Below are 21,041 nucleotides of genomic sequence, written 5' to 3' on the forward strand. Positions count from 1 at the left end.
GTATCAGATCCCCTCTCTCTCTTCTCTGCTCCAGGGTTGGTAGATCCATAGCTTTTAGTCTCTCCTCATATGTCATCCCTTTAAATTCTGGAACCATTCTTGTAGCCATTTTTTTTTTGTTTTTGTGTGTGTATTTACCTAATTGTAGTTGTATTTACCTAGTTGTAGTTTTACAGGGCTTGGGCTTTATGCTCGTGTGGCCCCGTCTCCATATCTACACTTGTCCAATTTTTCTTTAAAACTATGCACACTCGTTGCTGACACCACTTCCTCACTCAAACTGTTACAAGTCTCAACACATCTTTACGGGAAACTATTTTTTTTTTTTTAGTTTCCCGCAAAGATGTGGTGAGACTTGGAACAGTTTGCGTGTTGTGTCAACAACGAGTGTGCATAGTTTTAAAGGAAAATTGGATAAGTGTAGATATGGAGACAGGGCCACACGAGCATAAAGCCCAGGCCCTGTAAAACTACAACTAAGTAAATACACACGCCGCGTAGTGTAGTGGTTAGCAAGCTTGACTCACAATCGAGAGGGCCCGGGTTCGAGTCCCAGGAAGCGGCGAAGCAAATGGGCAAGCCTCTTAATGTGTAGCCCCTGTTCACCTAGCAGTAAATAGGTACGGGATGTAACTCGAGGGGTTGTGGCCTCGCTTTCCCGGTGTGTGGAGTGTGTGTTGTGGTCTCAGTCCTACCCAAAGTTCGGTCTATGAGCTCTGAGCTTGCTCCGTAATGGGGAAGACTGGCTGGGTGACCAGCAGGCGACCGTGGTGAATTACACACACATTTTCCTTTGTTAAGCATAAGTCTATTGACCCAATTTATGAGATTTCTCTTGTCTGTACTCTTAGGTTTATCAAATATTATGTGATTTCCAACAGTGTATCTACACTAGACAAGATATACATGTGTTGTATTAATTACCGGGTCATCCTACAATATGTACAAAAGCTGAAGCAGAATGATTTTTTGTCTTTATACAAGTAGGAATTAGCTAGCCTTTAACTAGATAATGTTGTGTCAGTGTGTCATAGGTTACAGTTTCACAATTTAAACATAATTCACACCAAAGAAAATGTCATACTTTTGTTAGTTATATATTATTGAATTACAATAATGTTTGTCTCTGATGGCATTGATTAACTTGGAGGTGGTAGGTCACTCAAGATGTTAAATAGTATGACACTTCACTAGTCTATGTTTAAAAATTGAGGTTCACTTTGATCAGTTGTGACTATCCTTCCGCTACTTGTGCATATCAGGAACTACATCACTGATTGATTGAAAAAGAGTGTGAAATTGTATTCTTTCTGAAATATAACAGTTGATGCATAGACAGATGAAGTAACACTACACTTGCATCTCTCAGGCTCAGCTGGAATGGTGTGGCGTTGGGTGCGTGAGGGCATGCACAGGACGGTGGCTGGTGCTAAGTCTGGATGCCGCCCTCCTCCATGGCCTTCGCTCCCTTGGCCACGGCTATTGGCCTGTGGTTTCTACATTGCTGGACCGACCCTCCCTGAGCACCATCACCTCCCTCCCATATGCCACTAAGCCACTCACCAGAGGTAGGTTTTACTGCATTAGTTCACACCATGCAATAATAAGTAATCACCAAGCAGGGTCAAATTATATTTAGTTACAATCACAAAATTCTTTAGTAACAGATTTACCTATTAATCTGTCAGCTTTTTCTAAAATGTTTCCCATCCCTACCTCATGTAGGTCGATCCTGGATCTGTCTCTGCCTCAATGAAGGGCAGCTTGAAAACTATATACATGTGCTCACATCCCACACTGGACTGCTGGCTGCTCACTATGAGGCTCATGGCTTGCTGCGGGACCCCCACCGTGCCCACCTGCTGCTCATGCTTGCAGCTGGCCTGGAGCACCTCAAGTTTGCCATACCTATGGTGAGGCCTTGATGGATCCACCTATTAACCTGTCTCTTCTCCATGCCATCCACCATGACCATTTCTTTACTACTGTCCACTTCTCAAATATTTTCACACTTTTAATTGTTACTCTGTTGGTCACATATGTACATAGTTCATCTGCATGTGGTGAAAATTATTCTGTTCGCAGGATGTGCCTGGATGGATGCAGGCAGAGGGCAGCCTCGGCAGCTCCTCTGGAACAAGTATGAACTCAATGAGCATTTCCTTGACCAGCATGGGTTCTTCCCTCCCCTCTCCTTCACTGCAGGACCCCCTTGACCTGGATACCACCTGTTCTGAAGCTCTTGAGGAGAATTGGGTAGGTACAAAACTAGCCTCTATATATATATATATATATATATATATATATATATATATATATATATATATATATATATATATATATATATATATATATATATATATGAGAGAGAGAGAGAGAGAGAGAGAGAGTAAAGAAAATGAAGAAATAAAATATGCTTTTCATTATATTTTTTGAAAGGCATGAGGAGAAAGGGGAGATGTGGTGAGTCATGCATAGTTGTGCTCCAGAGGCTTTCATCATTTGGTTTGCACTGATGAAGAGCTAGTCTTATGGTCTGCTTGAACAGGAGTTTAACTGGTTTCTTTCAGCTTTCTGTTGAGGAAGAGGCTCCAGTCTCTTATCCAAGATGTGAGGACTTGGATACATCCATTCACATTGAACACATTCCGAAGGTAGTTAAGTGTCCCTCCCTCCCATCTCTCTGCTTGATGGTTTCATGCTTTTGATGGGACTTCAGTGATTGGTTGATGCAATCTTTAATCTTTGCTTATGGCACAAAAAGTGTAGCATCCTTTTAGATCTTTGTAAGATTGTCCTATAGTTCTTTTTTTGATTACTTGCCATTCTAACTTTGTTTTTGCATGTTTACATGCCCAAAATAGTAATTTGTCACCATTTTAAGTTGTAACAAATTTTCTGTTTAACATGTGGAAAGTTTGAATATCTAGTCTAAAATAATCAACAGAGGTATGTTTTCTCAGTTATTATGTTATTACTGTATTATGTGAGTGTATGAAAAGACTTTAATTGTAAAAGTAATAATGTATATTATCTATTTCAAGCCCATTTTATGAAATCTACCTTGAGGAGGTGAGATAAGCAGTATCTAATCAGCTATGACACATCAGAGAGAGAGAGAGAGACATTGACTGTAAAAGTCTGAGACATTATTGTGGCTTGATCCACAACAAACAAGATGATTAAGTTTAAAAAAACTTTTTTCTTTCCAAAGGTGTCGAGAAGAAAGAGGCAGAGTAGGTCCTCCTCACAGAATTCTTCAGCTGGCACCACACCTATCACTTCCACGCCTGCAAGCTCAGAGAAGAAGAAGGAAAATGAACATCACAGGAGCACTGGAGGCTCCCTTTGTGGTGAGGCGAGTGTACCATTGGATGACAGAACTGAAGCACCTCAGTCTGGTGGGGAAAACTGTGATAATTATTGTAAGGAAGGTGATAGTGCTGCAAGAAATAAAGAAAATACAAAAGGCTGTTCTAGACTCATGGCAGATAATGTAGAGACACAAGGTTGTAGGGAAAAGTTTGTGACAGTGAATGATACCCGGTCAAGTTGTGTGGAGACAAAGAGCACCGAGGAAAGTAAATGTGGTCAACAAGAAAATGACTACACTGGAGTAGAGCCCAAAGTTGTCCTTCGGCAGAATGTGTCCTCCACTAAGAACAGTGAGAAGCGGGTCTCTTTCACAGATACCTTGGAGACTGAGTCAAACAACAAAACCATGCACAAGTAAGATATATGCAGTTTGTCAATGAGAGATGTTATGATGATTCCTCTATTTAACTAACATACACAGTAGCCAGGGGTGTGAAGTCGGAGTCGGAGTCGAGGAGTCGGCTACTTTTGGCCAGAGTCGGAGTCGGAGTCGGAATTGGAGTCAGAGTTGGAGTCGGAGTCGGTAAAAATATGAGTGACTCCGACTCCTTTACGGGATAAATTTTCGAGTAAAGATTCCACTTCATGGAGATTGGAGATTCCTACAAATTGGGAGAAATTGACTTTGTGGAGGATGTGTCCAATCAAGCACTACATATAAAGATAATTTTTATTGATTTATGATAATTATATAATCGTCAAGTACACTTATTTTGGATTGACTCGACTTAACTTTCGTCTTTTTTGGGTGTGGCAACTAGTGGGCTTTTTGCTTAATCTTTTCCCTTGGCCACCATCCCTGATGTAAAAAAAAATTGAAAATCCGACTCCACACCCCTGGCAGTAGCAGTTATATAGCCTATTTGATTGTTACATAGAAGTTATTTTTGCTTCTTGAGGCAGCTTTAATTATTTGTTTATTTAGTTATTCATTAGTATGTCATGCAGTGATAGTTACATTACAGAGATAGGTCAAGGGAAGAAAGATGAGAGTTACCACCTTGGGATGATAAGGATGAAGGTTATATGGGCTAGAGGAAGAAGTCATAGTGATTATGGGCCAGTTGACTTTTGCCTGTAGTATCTTGTGTATGTGTATACTCATCATGTTGTTTTTGTGAGTTAATTAGAATTCATTGTTGCTTGAGGTATTTGTATGAATTATGATGAATGTTCTAGGAAGTGTAAAAGTAGTCTTGTGAAGGAAGTTGTGCAGGGAAGGAAAGTGGTTGTATTTCTAGTATTTATACAAAAGAGAGTAAGCTTGGAAATAATATAAAGTAAATAAGTAGATAAAAAAGAATTAGAAAAACTGATTGATGGGCAATTGAGAGTTTGTGTGTGTGGAGTGAAAGGTAAAAGTTTAGGATCAAAGTTACTGTAATGAGTTACAGTATATGAGAAGTCCTTGTCATACAAAGAAAATTTAAAGTAAATGGATGGAATGGCCAGGAAAAGATGAACGAATGAAACATATAGGTAGAATAGTAGAGAATCCTTATAATGCTCAAATACATAGAAATAGTGGCAGAGAGCCTGAGTGAGGTGATGAAGAGTAAATATGAATATAGTAATATAAGAGGACTGTCTCCAGTTGAATTGGAAAGTGCCTAATGTTAGAGTGTATGAGAGAGAAAGGACTGAGAGGAGGATGAGAGGATCAGTAGAGCATGAAACACTTCACTCCCAGAACAAGAATTAATGGGACCACTTCTATTGTAACAGTGCCATGAAAGGAGTCCTTTGGGGTTAATGTCAGATGTAGATAAATAGTATTCAGACTATGTCTTACCACACTATAAAGACACTTGATGGTGATTGTTTCTGCAGGCGACTAAGTTTGTGCAGCAGCTCAGGGAGAGGCATGGAGATCCGGGACCTGAGTGACCTGAAAGAGCTTTTATCCAGCCTCAAGGTTCAGGGGATGCTGCCCATGACTCTGTCCTTGGATGAACTTTTCTCCTCCTTTGACCAGGCAGGTCTTTTATTTTAACTGTGTTTTCTTTACTATTTATTTATATGTATGTCAGAAAAATGAATATAAATTATGAGACCATGAAAAACAATAATAGTAACAATGAAAAGTGCTAATGATTAAAAGCTATCATTTTGAAACAGGAATGTGTTAGTCTTTATAATAATGACTTCACTATTCATTGCAGTCCAGTCCTGTGTTGAGTGAGAGAGCTCCTCCAGAAGGCCAGGAAGATCCTCCACTGCATCAGTCCATCACCAGTCTCTTTCAGAACAATAACAATAATAACAGTGTCAGTGATGACAGTAACAACAACAATGCCAGTGATGTGCCCACAGGGGAGTCCTTGGACAGTGAGCAGGAGAAGAAAGCAACACAGGAGACAGACCCTCAGGTTGGGTGTTTCTCCCACCACAGTGATATCATTGATGGGGTACGGTGGGAGGAGCTGACTAAAATAGGCCAGGAGATGCTGAAGGAAGGCTTCCATGAAGATGGAAAGATAGGAAAAGAGGAGCTAATATCCCGGATATACCAAGATTATAAGGCTGGTGACACACAGAGACCAACAGGTACAAGGCCAAAAAGAAGACAAGATTATCTCAATCAAAGTGACATTCAAACATGGCAGACAGGCAGTAAAAATTCCAGCCTCCAGAGATTTCCCAAGCGAAGGGGCTGCTATTCCAAGATACATCATTCAAATTTGGCTGACCGGAGGCAACTATACAAACAGTTCTATAAAGAAGAAAAGAGATGGCCCAGTCTTCATATTCCTGCTAAAGTGGACCCATCTGCTTTCAAGGAAGAGGTTAGAAAGAAGTAACAACTAATTGCATGATGGACATATTTCTCTGGCATATATTCTCAAGTCTGTATATGGTAACTGAATTTCTTTCTTGTACTTACAGGAGGAGCGACTTGCTCTTGAAGTAGCACAGGGCCAGTCGAACCTCACACTTCCTGGGACTCAGGTGGATCCTTTCAGTAAACAAAGGTTTACTAATCAATTGTTTACTTCTGAAGAGGAAAAATTTTATAGAGTAAGGAAAAGTTCATATCTCAGTTGATTCAACTTTTGGTTATTTGTTATGCACATGTGAAATGAAATACAAAACCATGTGTTGAATTCATAAATATGGAAATATAGTGAACATTGTTCATTGTTAATGGAGAATAATTTTGTCATCAGATGTTCAGTTTGAGGGAAGGCCATAGTACAGGACAGAATGTTGGGGTACAAGTAGTTCTGTCTTCTCACGCTCTCTATGTTGTTGCACCGCTGCCAAGAGGAGCAAAGCCTCGCCACACACTGAAATATGCCGACATCCATACCATCATTGTAAGTTTAGAACAGTGTTATAATGGTAATCTCAGAGTTCCTGGTTATGATTTTATACAGTGGCAGGATTGTAAAACAGGAATAAAATTATTCAATATTTTCAGGTGGGAGCAAATGACCTTTGGGTTTGTGTCCTGAGTAAGGAAGCAATGCGGGAGGATTTCTCTGTTACGGGAGCGTTTCCTGGTGTCCAGCTGGAAGTTGGAGATCCTGATGTTACTCATAGCCTTATGAATTCCTTGGAGCTTGCCATCCGGCGCCATTTCCTCTCAGGAAAACTAGGTATGAGACCGGTGCCAGCTCCACCATTGGAGAAAGACTTGAAACCTTCCACAAGGAAAGGCTTTCTTCAAGAATTCACTAGGGAGTGTGTTGATAATTTCTCCAATTCCCTGTTAGAGGAATCCCTCCTTAATGCATGGGACTCTAGGAAAACTGTTGATGTTAGTCAGGAGTCCTCTGAGAGTAGTGAAGCATCCCCCGCAGTGACTCCAGGATCTGCCCATTCTAGTCAAGAGTCAACTGATGCCAGCCAATTATCAACAGACATCAGTGATATGTCCAATGACTCCAGTCAGTCTGAGGCAAGCCACACATCTGGTGAGCTAAGCAGAGCGTCATCTGATGCTAGTCAAGTATCCAATGATATTAGTCACTTATCATCAGACGTCATTCTAGGTTCCACAGACTCAAGTCGACATGCTTCAGACTTAAGTAATTCATTATCAGATGAAACTCCCACTTCATCAGACATGGTCCAGTCACTATCAAGTATCAGTGATGCATCTCTGAACATGAGCCAAACCTCTGGGCATGAGGAACCTGAGTCCTGCAACACAAGCCAGAGGTCTGGGGGCACCATCAAGGGTTCCACTGGGATGGAGCACACTCATCCTGTGGAGTTGGAGCTGCAGAAGCAAAACCGATTTTATTCCTTTGCTGGAGGATACTCTCGCTGGAATGGAGCTTATCTGGAGCAGAGCCTTCCAGCAGTGGTGGTACATCCTGCTTGGGAACTGTCAGGACTTAGCAGATGGTTGAAGTCCAGACTTCGTCTCCAGGTGGGATTCTTCCTTATGAATTTCTTTTTACTTACAAGTAATAAAATACCTATAGTATTATATAATTAAGTAAGATATTTGTATTTGAAAGTAAAAACACAGATTGCACATAAAATTATGTGTCATTTGTGCAGGAGTCTCCTGAAGTGGTTGGTTATTGGCTGGTGGACTGGGAGGATGGCAGCAGCCTTGGGGGAGGTGACTCAGTGTATGGCCCGCTTGGTCCCACCAAGGAAGGCTCCCTTATGTTTAAGCCCCCTGGCCTTCTGATGCCCTGGAGGCCTGCCTATTTCATACTCAAGTGAGTTTGTGGAGAGTTTCTTAATCATGTTGGGTTACTATATAGATCTTCCAATAAATGTATGATGGACAAAATTAGTGTGAAAGTAAGAGGAAAGTGAATGAGAGAATAAAGACAAGATTATACAGCATTCATTCTGCTGTACATTAACAAAATTTGGTCAAGAAAGAAGTTTTTAACAACTGATTTGTATACCATACATTTCATATATTGATTGACGTATGTGAGAGTAGTGTGGCTTGTTGTAGTGAAAGTTCCCTGTCAGACCTCATTTGTCTTCATTTGATATTTGCCATACATGTCCTGACAGAGCTGGAGTGCTATACCAGTTCAATGATGCACGGGAGAGGCTGCCTCACATGATAGTGGAGGTGGTGCAGTGTGTGGGGTGTGTGCGTCTCTCCTCAAGTCAGCGACCACATGCCTTCCAGGTATAGTACTTGTTGCCTTTCATAGTATTTCTTTGAAAATCAGTTTATCTCTTGTAACTTTCTAACATTCATTGCCTACTAGAGCAGAGTTATTCTGTATTCATTTATTTATCTATTTTTCAACTATAAAACTTTCTGGAAAGATATGATGAGCCACATTAATGAGCTTGGCATGATTCAGCTGCTGAGAAAGAAAGAAGCTCCCTTGATGTTGGCAGCCTCTGATGAACACCAGGCCTCTCTTTGGCTGCAGGCCTTCCTCACCATCATCAACAGTGGTGTAAGTTTACTCTCCTGTACCTCAAGGTGAAATTATCATGTTAGCATCTGCAACAAGTTTTGATTTTTCAATAGAACCAGTAACTAATTTATTATTATTATTATTTTTGTAAAAGTATTCAGAACAAGGGAAAATACAATAAACTGTATTGAAGGATCTAAGGATAAGTGAATGCCATTAGATTGAAGGGATATGAAAAATTTCATTATTAAAATATGAATTATGATTAAGATAAGTTTAATTTATTGTCAATTATCTGATTTAGTCCATATAGATATTCCAATTATTAAAATGTCAACCTTTCTGTCAACTATGAAATGCATTTAATGTTCTTAACTTGCTTAATTCACTGTAATTTCAGGTACGAGACATCAGTGAGAGGACACAGATGCCTTGCCGTGTGGTCTTGCTGGAGTCTGGGGTATTGTTGGCGCAGCAGTCAGATCTGTTCCTTGGTCCACCCCCTCAGCTTGATTCCAACAGCAGTGAGAAAGACAACTCTGGTACCACCTCACAGCAGCTTGTTGATGCTTCTTCCAGCTCACAAGCTCCTCAGGTTCAGCTCCCTTTGGAAAAGAAGGAACCAGAGAAACTAAAGAACATGCATCTTCTTCACCTCAAAGAACGTAAACCCCTAAGCTCTTCTTTAAGCTCCTTGAACCATGTCAGTGGCACATCCTCAGTTCCTGGTAGTCCTGTTCGCCGCATTTCTCGTGGGGAGAAGTGTTTGTCTCCAGCACGCAAAAGTCTTCATCTCCGCCAGAACAGTCTTTCAAGACTTCTAGACTTGGAAACAGCTAGCGAGAAGCAACATAACATTGAAAAGCCATCACCACCATCTCCTCAAAGGAAGTTATCAATACAGAACATCCCAGTTGAGAAAATGAGAGAGGAAGAAAATCCCCACAATACTGAAAGCTTTAGATACACAGGAGAAGTGAAGGTTTTGACAATAAGTGCACTGGAACATTTATCCTCTGTCTCAATCTATGCTGAGTGCCCAACTACTTGCCTCTTGGTGAGTCCTATGTCTTTGTGGCTCATAGAGTAGAATAATTGGAAACAGGTGAATTAAAAGATCATAAGCAGTACTTGTGAGTTAGAAAGCAGGGTAGCTTAGGAAAAAAAAATGAATATGAAAGAAAGGTTGGTTTTGATGATTGTGAAAGGTTATATAAAGTGATGGTGAGTCTAATATTGAGGTGCTGTGAGCAATAAAAAGTAGAGTAAGTTTGAAATTTATGCGCTGTTTACTCTCTTTTCAGGAGTTTGAGTGTAGTGAAGCTGGGGAGATTTCTGGAGACTGGGCAATTTACTTCCGCTCAGGGGGACAGCTGCAACAGTTTCTGGCTTCACTGGCCAACACCTGGCAGTCCTGCTCTGAGGTACAATGCTTCCATCCTCATGGTCTGTTTTCAAAAATGTGCTGATAGATACTAGCTTGTCAGATTGTAATGAAATGTTTTTTGCCTCTTGATAAAGTTTGAATAATATGTCTGCACACACACACACACACACACACACACACACACACACACACACACACACACACACACACACACACACACACACACACACACACACACACACACACACACACACACACACACTAATACCATGATTAGGGAAGAAAGGATAGCTGTAGTGATATCGTATTATCTTCTTAGAAATTGATGGATACCAGTACAGCATAGCAGTAATTTTTAAAAAGACAAGAAGTAATCTAGTTATCATAAAAGTCCTTCCATTACTGAAGTGTCATCACCATCACTTATATAAAACACCTTGACACAGGTTGAGTTTCCCCTGCGGCGGGTGGAAGATGCAGGTGTCCAGCAGTTCCTCTTGGAAGGTTCACAGATATCCAGTAATGGGTGGTCTCTCCTGCATTTGTAAAGTTGTGATGTGTGGAGAGAACTCACCACTACTCCAGGAAGGCTTGATGTGCATCCTGCTGGCAGCCGCTGACACCAAGATAAAGGTGGTTGTTTGTGTGCATTTTTTTCTTCATAATTGAGTGTAATCAGATGTGTTAAGAAATTTGAGAACACTAGATGATTATAAGATAATACATTAATACTCATCAACTTAAGAGTGTATCTTGTTAGGACATTAACCTCTAGTCATGTGACAATACAGAGCTTTAAGAAGTTAATTCCTTTGTGCATCACTGTAGAAGAAAAGGCATTTAATATTGATAATTTTGCAGCTGCTGAATGTAGAAGACAGAATTTCTCATTTACTTAAATAAAAAAAAAAAAACATGTTTATATAGCTGTAACATGCTTTCAGGTATTTTCATGGATATACTAAGATACATGTTTTATAGTAACTAGAAATAACAAAGGATACTAGGTGTGCTGCACCTTAGCTGGAAACACAGGAACTACACTATGGAGAGGACACCACCACAACACCACCTGCTTAACAGATTTCTTATATCCTGATGAAGACTTTGTTCTTCATATCTAATGATTCATGGATTTTTTTTATAGTGTGGTTAGAATTAAATGTTCAGTTATTTGAAGACACATTGGTACTGCAGTGTTCTGCATTTCACTTGTGTATGAGGTTTCAAAAACAGTTCTGCTATGGAATGCTGTTTGCAGTATTTGTCTTTGATGTTTTATACTTTTGTGCTGCAACACTTTCATCTGTGTAATATGATACTTGAGATAACTACAGTGTGTTGATGGAACATTGGCTAATGCAGTACTTGTATGATGTACCCATCCTACCACCTAGAATTTTGCTCTAAACATTTGCAGTCTATGAACTTGTAACTATTATAAGGTGCATTACCAGACACCAACTACTGTAAGGTGCATTATCAGACATTTTTGCATTGTCTATGTTTATGTTATTATGGAAAATGCATTATTTAATCTTTGAAGCATTTCTAAGAGTCAGTCATTTCTTGATGGCAGATAGGCAGTATTATTTATGTGGATGAATATAGACAGGGTGCTGAAGGGTGTTATTGTTCATGTTCCCAGAGGAAAAGTCACAGGTCCTTCCATGGTTGAGATCCATTGCCATGTTTCTCCCTGAAGGTGCTGGAGAGGCTGTTGCTCCCCATGAGCATTGTCATGCTGAGTGGTTTGAGACTGAGAAGGATGGTGTTCCCTTGTTCAGAGGCATGGAAATTGTGCTGAGTCAGAGAATATTATTTATTTACTAAATGTTAGTTGTCAAAAGTTATTTATTAAATCCAGTCTATGCATTATATATTTTTAAATGTCTTTATTGATTATGTTTACAAATTTTATGTGATCACAGGTAATATTTAAGATTCAGGTATGAATAAGTGTGCCTGAAGTCGTGATATGGCTGTAAGTATTACTGTAAATTAGATACTATCTTATTTACCATTGTAGATATAATACAAAGAACCTTTTCTGTAATGAGTGATGAATTGAAATACTACATATATATTTATCATGATATTGTGGCCTTAACAACTTGCCGTGATAATATGTAAACTACTCTGGCAACAATATTGGCAGCTGCCTTTGTTTCTTGCAGTAAAGAAAAGTTTCCAAATTGCAGCATTCCAAGTATGTTGTATATCTTGCCAGCAGTGAAAAATTCCTGCCCTTTATCAGTGTAGATACATGACGTATAAACTTAAGGTGTTGCACACATTGACAGCCAAGAGAACAAATGTTGTGGCTTTGAGGGATTATATCAGAGTCATGGTAGTCTCATGGACTGGAGAGTTTGATGCATGGCCTTGCCAGGACACATGTGATGTGATCCAAATAGTTTCTTTTGTTGAATCCCAGTAGGGATCTTCACCAGTATACTTTCATATTGGAGGTCACAATCCCTCCTTACTGATCACAAGGCTTCACTCATTTCCCAGTGTTTGAGGAATTTTTACATGATACATCTCAACAAATCCACAATTTTTTCTGTCTTCAGATTCTATTGTGTACCTCAGGGCTTCCATGGAATTGCAAATCTTTTTACAGTAGAATTCAACTAGTGACATTCTTGATATTCTTAAAATTTATTAAGGTCCTTTTTTTTTTCAAAATAATTTTTTGTAGAAGATTCCAAGTACAATAGAATATGGAAAGTCATGCAGAGTTAGAGAAGTGATGCTTACCAAGCTTTATTTCATACAGGGTACTTATGAGCTATTTGTCAGTCTTGATATAAAATCTCATACCAATCTGCAGAGACTGAGGCTCAGTACAGTTCAAAAGTTCTGGATATTTTTTAATGAACTATATGTTTAGCATCTACTTGAAACAAATAGTTGGAAGATATTTATATATTGTTTGTGTCTGACATAATGAGAGGAAGACAAGTGTAAGTTGTTACTCATGCTCTTACAAATTGAAATTAGTCATTTCTAAGCTACCATGGTATAAAAACTTGCCTTATGGTCAGTAAGTGAGAGTGAAGTATATAGTTTCATTTGTGTAGTTCACAATCATTCTCCAAGAGTATTGCTGTAAGTTCTTCACCATCAAGGCTCCTTTGTCTCAGTGTCCCATAGGTTCTGTTATCCCATGGGAAAATAGCACTTTTTTGTACACATTTTTAGCAAGATGAACAGAGTACACCTTTAACTCTTCAAGGTTTGTACTGCATTCTTGTTTTATCTCATTTTGATTTTATTCAAAATGTATTGTCAATTATTCTATTGCATTCATGATATCCATAATTTAGTGTTAGGTCAATGTTTTGTACAGTTGTTACTTTTCATTTTATTCATGTCTACATGTCATAAATTTATGTAAATTTTGTGTTGCATCATTGCTCTTACATCTTAATGTCCATCATTCAAGCATCTTATATATATATATATATATATATATATATATATATATATATATATATATATATATATATATATATATATGTATATATATATATATATATATATATATATATATATATATATATATATATATATATATATATATATATATATATATATATATATATATATTTCATCTGTCACATTCTCAAAGTTTGACATCATGCATTTTCATGAAGTCAGAGTACCATACAAGCATTTTGTTGTATTTATTTATGAAATGATTACCTGTAATACTTACACAACACATATATGTATATGTTTGAGATCACCAAATGAGTCTTAACAACATAATGTAAAGAAAAAAAAAATTGGATTAAGCTTTGTTTGACATGTATGTTCATTACTTATTCTCAAGCTTCTTGTATCACTTCATGTTACAGTAAAGATGTCTTCAAGAATTCCATTAGATATATTTCTGTCTATCATTAGTTGTACAGTTTACAAGTTGCATTTTAAGAAGAATTTTTGTTCATTGTGCTATGATGGCAGTAATATCACTGGTCTTTCAAGGCCATTAGGAGTGTTTGTTTAGGAGGAAGATTTATAGTTTACATCTTTTACCTTAAAGATCATTTGAAGGGTCTGTACAATGATAGTTTTATTGGAGTTGCATGTTCTTTGAAACACAGATTTCATTCCATCTGAAGATGCAACATGATTAGCATGTGTTACCAAAGACTTGTGTCATAATGATAAGGAAAATATGGAGGATGTTACATCAAGATTACCTCTTAAAGGAGGTAATCTTGATGTGTTGGGCGAGTACAGATGTGTTGGAAGAAGTGAATGTAAGGAAATGTTAAGAAAATGTTTTTGTATTTTATGAAGAAATATTTTACAGATTTGTATTATGGTACATAATTGTATGTACCTCTAATGAAAATGATTAAATGAAAAACTTTCCTCAGACTTGAGAAACAAGTATAAGAAAAACTACTACTACATGTATGAAACATGTCACAGCCTTCAACTCAGTGTGTGATGCAGTGCCAGTTGCATGTAGGGAGTTGTATTAAATTATTGCAAGAGTGATATGATGTAGTCCCCCATTCTTTAGAAAACAAAACTAAGATATTAGTTAATGCTTGTGAATGTACAAGGATGTGTGTAGACACATTTAGCTCAGCTGACCTTCAAAGATGTCATTGTTGTATGACTGTAGACTATTTATATATATATATATATATATATATATATATATATATATATATATATATATATATATATATATATATATATATATATATATATATATATATATATATATATATATATATATATATATATATATATATATATATATATATATATATATATATATATATATATATATATATATATATATATATATATATATATATATATATATATATATATATATATATATATATATATATATATATATATATATATATATATATATATATATATATGTGTGTGTGTGTGTGTGTGTGTGTGTGTGTGTGTGTGTGTGTGTGTGTGTGTGTGTGTGTGTGTGTGTGTGTTCCTATTTATAGATTAGTATTTTACTTGTTTAAGAAAAAATATGTATGTAAAAGGAACTTACCAATGAAGTAGTTGGCAAATATTTCTTTATATTAAATGAAAAACGTATTTAATAACTTGCAGTGATGCAGGTATAGTGGAGACTGACTTTCCTTTTGTAACTGATATCATTCATAAATCTTTGAATTATGCATAGAGATATTTGAAAGATTTCCATGATCATCAAGCTTGAAAATGTTCCCAAAGAATTTATAGGAATAAGCATTGCTTGGATTGATCCATATGGCAAAACACATTTCATTCAACAGCGAAATTACCAATTTCATATATATTTGCCTTATGAATCATGCAGCTCCTTTGGTAAGCAGCATCAGTTCTTGCTATCTTTCCCCTCTCTACCTCTTCATCATCCTCATTACCATATCAACATTAACTGAACAGAAAAGGATCTTCAGTTGAGGGTCAGTTAGTGAAGATCAGATTTTCCAATGGACCACTGGCAATGTAATTTTGTGCCTTGAGTATCAATATTCCTAAAGTCCCAAACATATCTGTTTATCTCCATCCACCCATCTACTCCAGTCTTATTTTATCTCTACATCTGTCTATCTCTCTATATCCACCCATTAATCTCTATCCATCCATGTATCTGTGTATAGCCAGGACAGAAAAATCAATCCCTGTCATGAATTCCTTCCTTGCATGATCTATTCCACATCTGTCTTCCTCTGATCCCTTTCTCTCACATACTGCACCATTCTGTCCTTCCACTTCACACATGTGGCTTCAAAGTGTTAAGATCTTTGTGGGTTACTGACTGTTTATGACACCTGTCAAGACACAACTCATTATTGTATTCACATGCATCTTTATTTACAATTTCAGGTGCATGAATTTTTATTTGTAGCTTTCCAGCTGATGTTGTATGCCACATTAATTACTGACAGATTATATGATGATAACATACATTTTCCATCTTTTGAACGAAAGAGTGGATAAAACTTTTGAAGTACATAGTATGGAACACAAATGTAGAGAAAATTAATATATTCTATTACTATTATGATACATTTTCAACTTATAATTAAAATGAGAAAAAATAATTTTTATATATTATAGTGGTTGCTGTTCAGAGAAAAATTTGTACTACTAGATAAAGTTGAAATGATAATGTACGTCATGCAAACAAGTTTTTGTGAAGCAGCGTATGTAAATGTGACTCAGTTTGTTATGTGCTGGCAGGTACACAACATACTATATATTTGGAAGCTAAATGTAGTAGTATATGAATTGTTATTTCCAGGAAGGTTTGGTTGTTGAATTATTTTCAGTCTTGTATTTTCTTTTATTGTGGAAAGCAAGTATCTATACATAGTCATTTACTCAATCATTATTTGATAAGAAACTCTCCATCGGCCATAAGGTTCATTTCACAACTTCATATTTCATCCCTCATTTGCTTTGCATTGATTTTCATTTTCCACCTTAGGTTTTATGACCATGAACTGATTGTGAAGATTATCGTTGTCAGTAGAGGGTGTGGTAATTGTAAGTCTGTTTATTTTTATAACTTTGATAACTAATTTAATGTATATTTCTGTATGATAATATTTAAGAAAATTGATGGGACAGGCATAGGCACAGCATAATGAAGAATACATTGCACACAACTCAAGATGTTGGACTAGAAGCTGCAACAAGGTATTTTAATTTCATTCTAAATTTATAGTATTACTTCCCTAAAACAGCATCATAGAGAAAAGTGTAGCTGACCATCACATATCTAATAATGAGTATAAAATACTACTTTGAATATAGTACCTACATACCTATTCCATGTCTCACAGCTGGCTTCTGTAACAGACTCCAGATAAATGTATGGAGAAGATTAACAGTCAGGAGGGAAGTTCCTTCCTGTGTCACAATGCATACAGTGTACCATTAAGCTCTTGGCTATAAAGGTACACTATAACTATGTATATGTATCTTTGCTCTGTCCTCTTAGACTAGAGTACCTGAGTAGTGGTAGCCAGGCTTGTAGAATGTCAGAATGTTTAAGCATCTATAGTGTGGCAAAAGACCAAAACCCACCCAGCTTGTGGATCACCTCAGAGGGCATTGATAACATTTGGTTTTGGAACATCTATATGAACGCTGCAATGCTTTGTTACATTACAATGTTTTAATTGTTTTGGAAAACACTGGCCAGATACAGGCAGAAAGAATGTCTCTGGGCCAGGAATGAGGTTACTAGCGTACCCCATGTAACCAGTTTTTATTTTATTGGAAGATATACATAATGACCAGTAATTGGTGGAAGTGGTGTTCAGTTAGCCTCCCTGCAGCCCTCCATCATTCCTACCATAGTGACACTCATTCGTGTATTACATAATCCCTATGTACATAGGTATGCGATTATGTCTTGATTTTATAGTTATGAACTTGCTTCTCTATGTGGTGACAACTACGAGAAAGAATCAGGTGTGCTGGGATGGCATGGCATCTGTGTTGCTTCATTACTGTACTTCATCTCATACTGAACGAACCTAACGATTTGGCTTCATAAGAAATTCTCCTATTTTGTATTTATAATGTTACATGTATTAATTACATGAAGCATAAACAAGAATGTGATAACTCAATGCACTCTACCACTTGACAAGTTTCGAAAGCAACGCATTTCCTATGTAAAAAGAAAAAAGTGAATAAGGTTTTTATAATTTTTTTTTTTTTACGAGTGATGTATATTATTAGAGGTGTAGTCTTTTTAATGCAAATGAAAACTGCTATATTAAAAAGTCAAGTGCAGAAAGGGTACGCACTGCAGCCTATACTCTGCAGGGCTAGTTAGAGCAGTATATCTCATGTATACTTGGTTAACTATCTAAGGGTCTTGTAATGGGCGCACCTCAGCATGTGTGGGAAGAAATGTAAAATTGTAACGAATAAAAGACAATTGTAGTAAAATAAAAGACCAGGAATTGTTCATGATCCTTATATGGCTGATTATTTGTTCCAAATTAGACTTATTACGAGATGTTTTAGGGCAGATCCATACCAGCTGCAACGCTACGCTATTATATGATGCGCACGATGCAGAACTAAATGGCCTTATGATTGCTATAAATAATGGTCGTTGACAACTTCACGCTGGATGCGATGTTTCTTTCACAATATGGTACTAGATCTGCCAGTACTATTGTGGTTCACGTAGCTTCCTGAAACGACCTTCATTGTCTCTCCTGCAAAATTATTATGTATCCTTTTTGAAGTCTTGATCAAAATGGTATTTGAGAGAGAGAGAGAGAGACTTATACGAGTACATTCGAAGCATCGATCTGATTTTTTAAGCATTTTTTTTTTTTCTTATTTTGCAAGAGAGAGAGAGAGATTTAATATTTCATTATTATTTGAAGCCTCGAACAAAATGCTGGTATGCGTTTACTATTCCTTCAAGCCCTAGCTTCAGTCTCGATAAGGATACAGCAGGAGTTGCTCGTAGGTGCCGGGTAGGACTGTTAAACACGAATTGCATTCATCCTTGTGTAGAAGCCGGCCTCAAGGAAGTTAGAGGCTTCCTCGGTCTGCGTGTATGGAAAGGTTAGTGGTGTAGTAAAGGCTAGGTTTAAGTGGGGCAGAGCGAATTGCTAGATTTTAGATTTTGTTTATATATTGTCTATAATGGCACAGCCAATGATTTAAGTTGAAGTTAATGGTTGAAGCGATGTTTTGTTATTTTGACAAAGATGATAATGTGACTAAAATGGGAGGTCGGCAATAATTGGTCCATGGTCTTGTACATTTCCCTAATCCTTTCTAGCTACTATCTTGTCATTTTCTGCCATTCACTCTCTGGTTTAGTGAAAGGAGTCTTCAGTGTAGTCCAGGAAATATCGGCTGGTCTTCACAATGGATCCTATAACTTTATTCACCAGTCTCCACGTGGTAAAAGCGCCCTCTCTCTCTCTCTCTCTCTCTCTCTCATATATATATATATATATATATATATATATATATATATATATATATATATATATATATATATATATATGTAAAACTACAGAACCACTGCTTCCCCCTTTTCTCTCCCCTTCCCCCTCCTCCCTCCCAACAAGCTTGGGGGACTGGGGAATTGGGGGTTTTGGGGGGAAGAGCCAAAAGAGGAGAGATATGGCGATCCAACAAAATATAAGGACAAAAACCTAACCTAACCGGGAGGCCTGTGCCCCCGGAGCCCCCCCTACAACACTAACCTAACTCTAACATAAACCTAACCTAGCCGGGAGGGGTGCAGGCCCCCTGGACTCCCCCTACAACACAAACCTAACCCTAACATAAACCTAACCTAATGTGACCTAATCTAACGAGGGGGGTGCTGTGCCCACCCCCAGATGCCCAGACACTAACCTAACCCTAACCTACCATATCCTTGTTTTGGAGCAGTTTACCTCCCCTCACATCGGTTCTGTTATAGCTTCACACAATATGCCCTACCTCTACCAATACCCTCCTCACAATACCTTAATGAAAGGATGAAGGTCCTGGCTGGTCCTCTTCTCGATTATACACTGACTTGCATTGCAGGAGCGATGATTTCCCAGTAATCAAATTTGCAACCTTTACAACTAATGTCACTGGTGGCCATGGATGAACTGCACACACAGAGTCTCTGTGCACCTGTCTGCCCAGCTGTGACCCGCCTACGAATACATATAGCAAATTCCCATTGGCGCAGCTCGTGGTGTTAAGAGGTGGTGGCACGTCATTGGACAAAATAACTATAGACACAATAAGAATCCTATTCAGCAGTTACCCACAAACCCCAGCTAGAAACTATTGCAAGTCAGTGTACTGCTCATTTCCAAGTGTGATGGAGCTCCGTGGCTTGCCGCAGCTTGTTGGACTTAGGGAGAACTTTCTGAACGCCGCACATTTGAAGGCTTGTGTACAACACACTAAGGCCGAGCACTCACCAAAACTCTCACTGACTGTAAACACGTTACATATACTGCACTGTGCTATATGTATTATACAGATCGGCGTGGAGCAGTGATTCTAGAGAAGAACCATATATATATATATATATATATATATATATATATATATATATATATATATATATATATATATATATGATACACACACACATGATATACACACACACACACAATGTTCTTTAAACTTGAGATGCATTTCACTGTTCCAGCATTGAAGCATTGCTTCATTGTGTTAAGGACTCCAACAAGCATGAAAGTGTAGGTTAAGTGTTTATGGACCAATATAGCTAGTTATTTGAACAGGGTGCAGATGGCAAAAAATGAAAAGGTAAAAAAAAGTGAAAAAAAAAAAAAAAAAAAAAAATAAGTAGATTTTGTCATAAAAAGAACAACAATGATGGCTGTGCTGAATGTTTCGTTATTAATGACTTAATCATCCTCAAAGTAATCTGGACAATATTCATGTGCTTATCAGCAAACATTTCAGTATCCATCAAGCCTCATGAATAAGTGTACTTGGATCATAGTAAAAGCCTCATTTGAGGTACTGAAAAAGAAGTGTGTCTGGTCACTCTTTACATGGTAAGGAACATGGGCGGCTACTTGGGCTCAAGCCCCAAATGTTTTCCAGAGCCCTGGACCTGATCTGGGATCTGAGGAAAAGAATAGTCTGAATGTAATGTGCACTGCACATTACACTGAATTCTGAAGTCTTCTCTGGGTCTTTTGTCTGCTTTGCATTGGTGATAAATTAGAGGAAAAAAAAAAAAAAAAAAAAAATCTACCCTCGGGGCTAAGCCCTGGATCGCCTAGAATCGTAAATCCGCTCCTGGTAAGGAAACACTTTTCTTTTTCTTGCCACTGTCAGCCTTAAGTAGGAGAGGATGCTTGCACCATATTAACTAGGGTATATAAAGTTGTATGAAATGATAGACTCTA

At 37.7% G+C, this 21,041-nt stretch overlaps 1 protein-coding gene across 3 annotated transcripts in view; it reads left to right on the forward strand.

Annotated features, from left to right (window-relative positions):
* Positions 1 to 11,991, forward strand: part of LOC123506149 — a 19,969-nt gene extending 7,978 nt beyond the window's left edge. The window contains exons 2-18 of one of the 3 annotated variants that reach the window (XM_045258065.1): positions 1,370 to 1,568; positions 1,726 to 1,913; positions 2,086 to 2,256; positions 2,571 to 2,654; positions 3,215 to 3,729; positions 5,206 to 5,350; positions 5,538 to 6,161; positions 6,262 to 6,393; positions 6,543 to 6,692; positions 6,797 to 6,974; positions 7,443 to 7,753; positions 7,888 to 8,054; positions 8,365 to 8,485; positions 8,667 to 8,765; positions 9,127 to 9,783; positions 10,031 to 10,150; positions 10,560 to 11,991. In XM_045258065.1, coding sequence (XP_045114000.1) covers positions 1,370 to 1,568; positions 1,726 to 1,913; positions 2,086 to 2,256; positions 2,571 to 2,654; positions 3,215 to 3,729; positions 5,206 to 5,350; positions 5,538 to 6,161; positions 6,262 to 6,393; positions 6,543 to 6,692; positions 6,797 to 6,974; positions 7,443 to 7,753; positions 7,888 to 8,054; positions 8,365 to 8,485; positions 8,667 to 8,765; positions 9,127 to 9,783; positions 10,031 to 10,150; positions 10,560 to 10,661 — 3,963 coding nt within the window. In that variant the 3' untranslated portion in view covers positions 10,662 to 11,991. Of the gene's footprint in view, positions 1 to 1,369; positions 1,569 to 1,725; positions 1,914 to 2,085; positions 2,257 to 2,570; positions 2,655 to 3,214; positions 3,730 to 5,205; positions 5,351 to 5,537; positions 6,162 to 6,261; positions 6,394 to 6,542; positions 6,693 to 6,796; positions 7,754 to 7,887; positions 8,055 to 8,364; positions 8,486 to 8,666; positions 8,766 to 9,126; positions 9,784 to 10,030; positions 10,151 to 10,559 lie in introns of all 3 variants that reach the window. The other 2 variants (XM_045258063.1, XM_045258064.1) reach the window with 2 other exon arrangements.
* Positions 11,992 to 21,041: the final 9,050 nt, after the last annotated feature.

Source organism: Portunus trituberculatus, chromosome 19 (assembly GCF_017591435.1).
Source record: "Portunus trituberculatus isolate SZX2019 chromosome 19, ASM1759143v1, whole genome shotgun sequence".
In the NCBI taxonomy this organism is placed as follows: Eukaryota; Metazoa; Arthropoda; class Malacostraca; order Decapoda; family Portunidae; genus Portunus; species Portunus trituberculatus.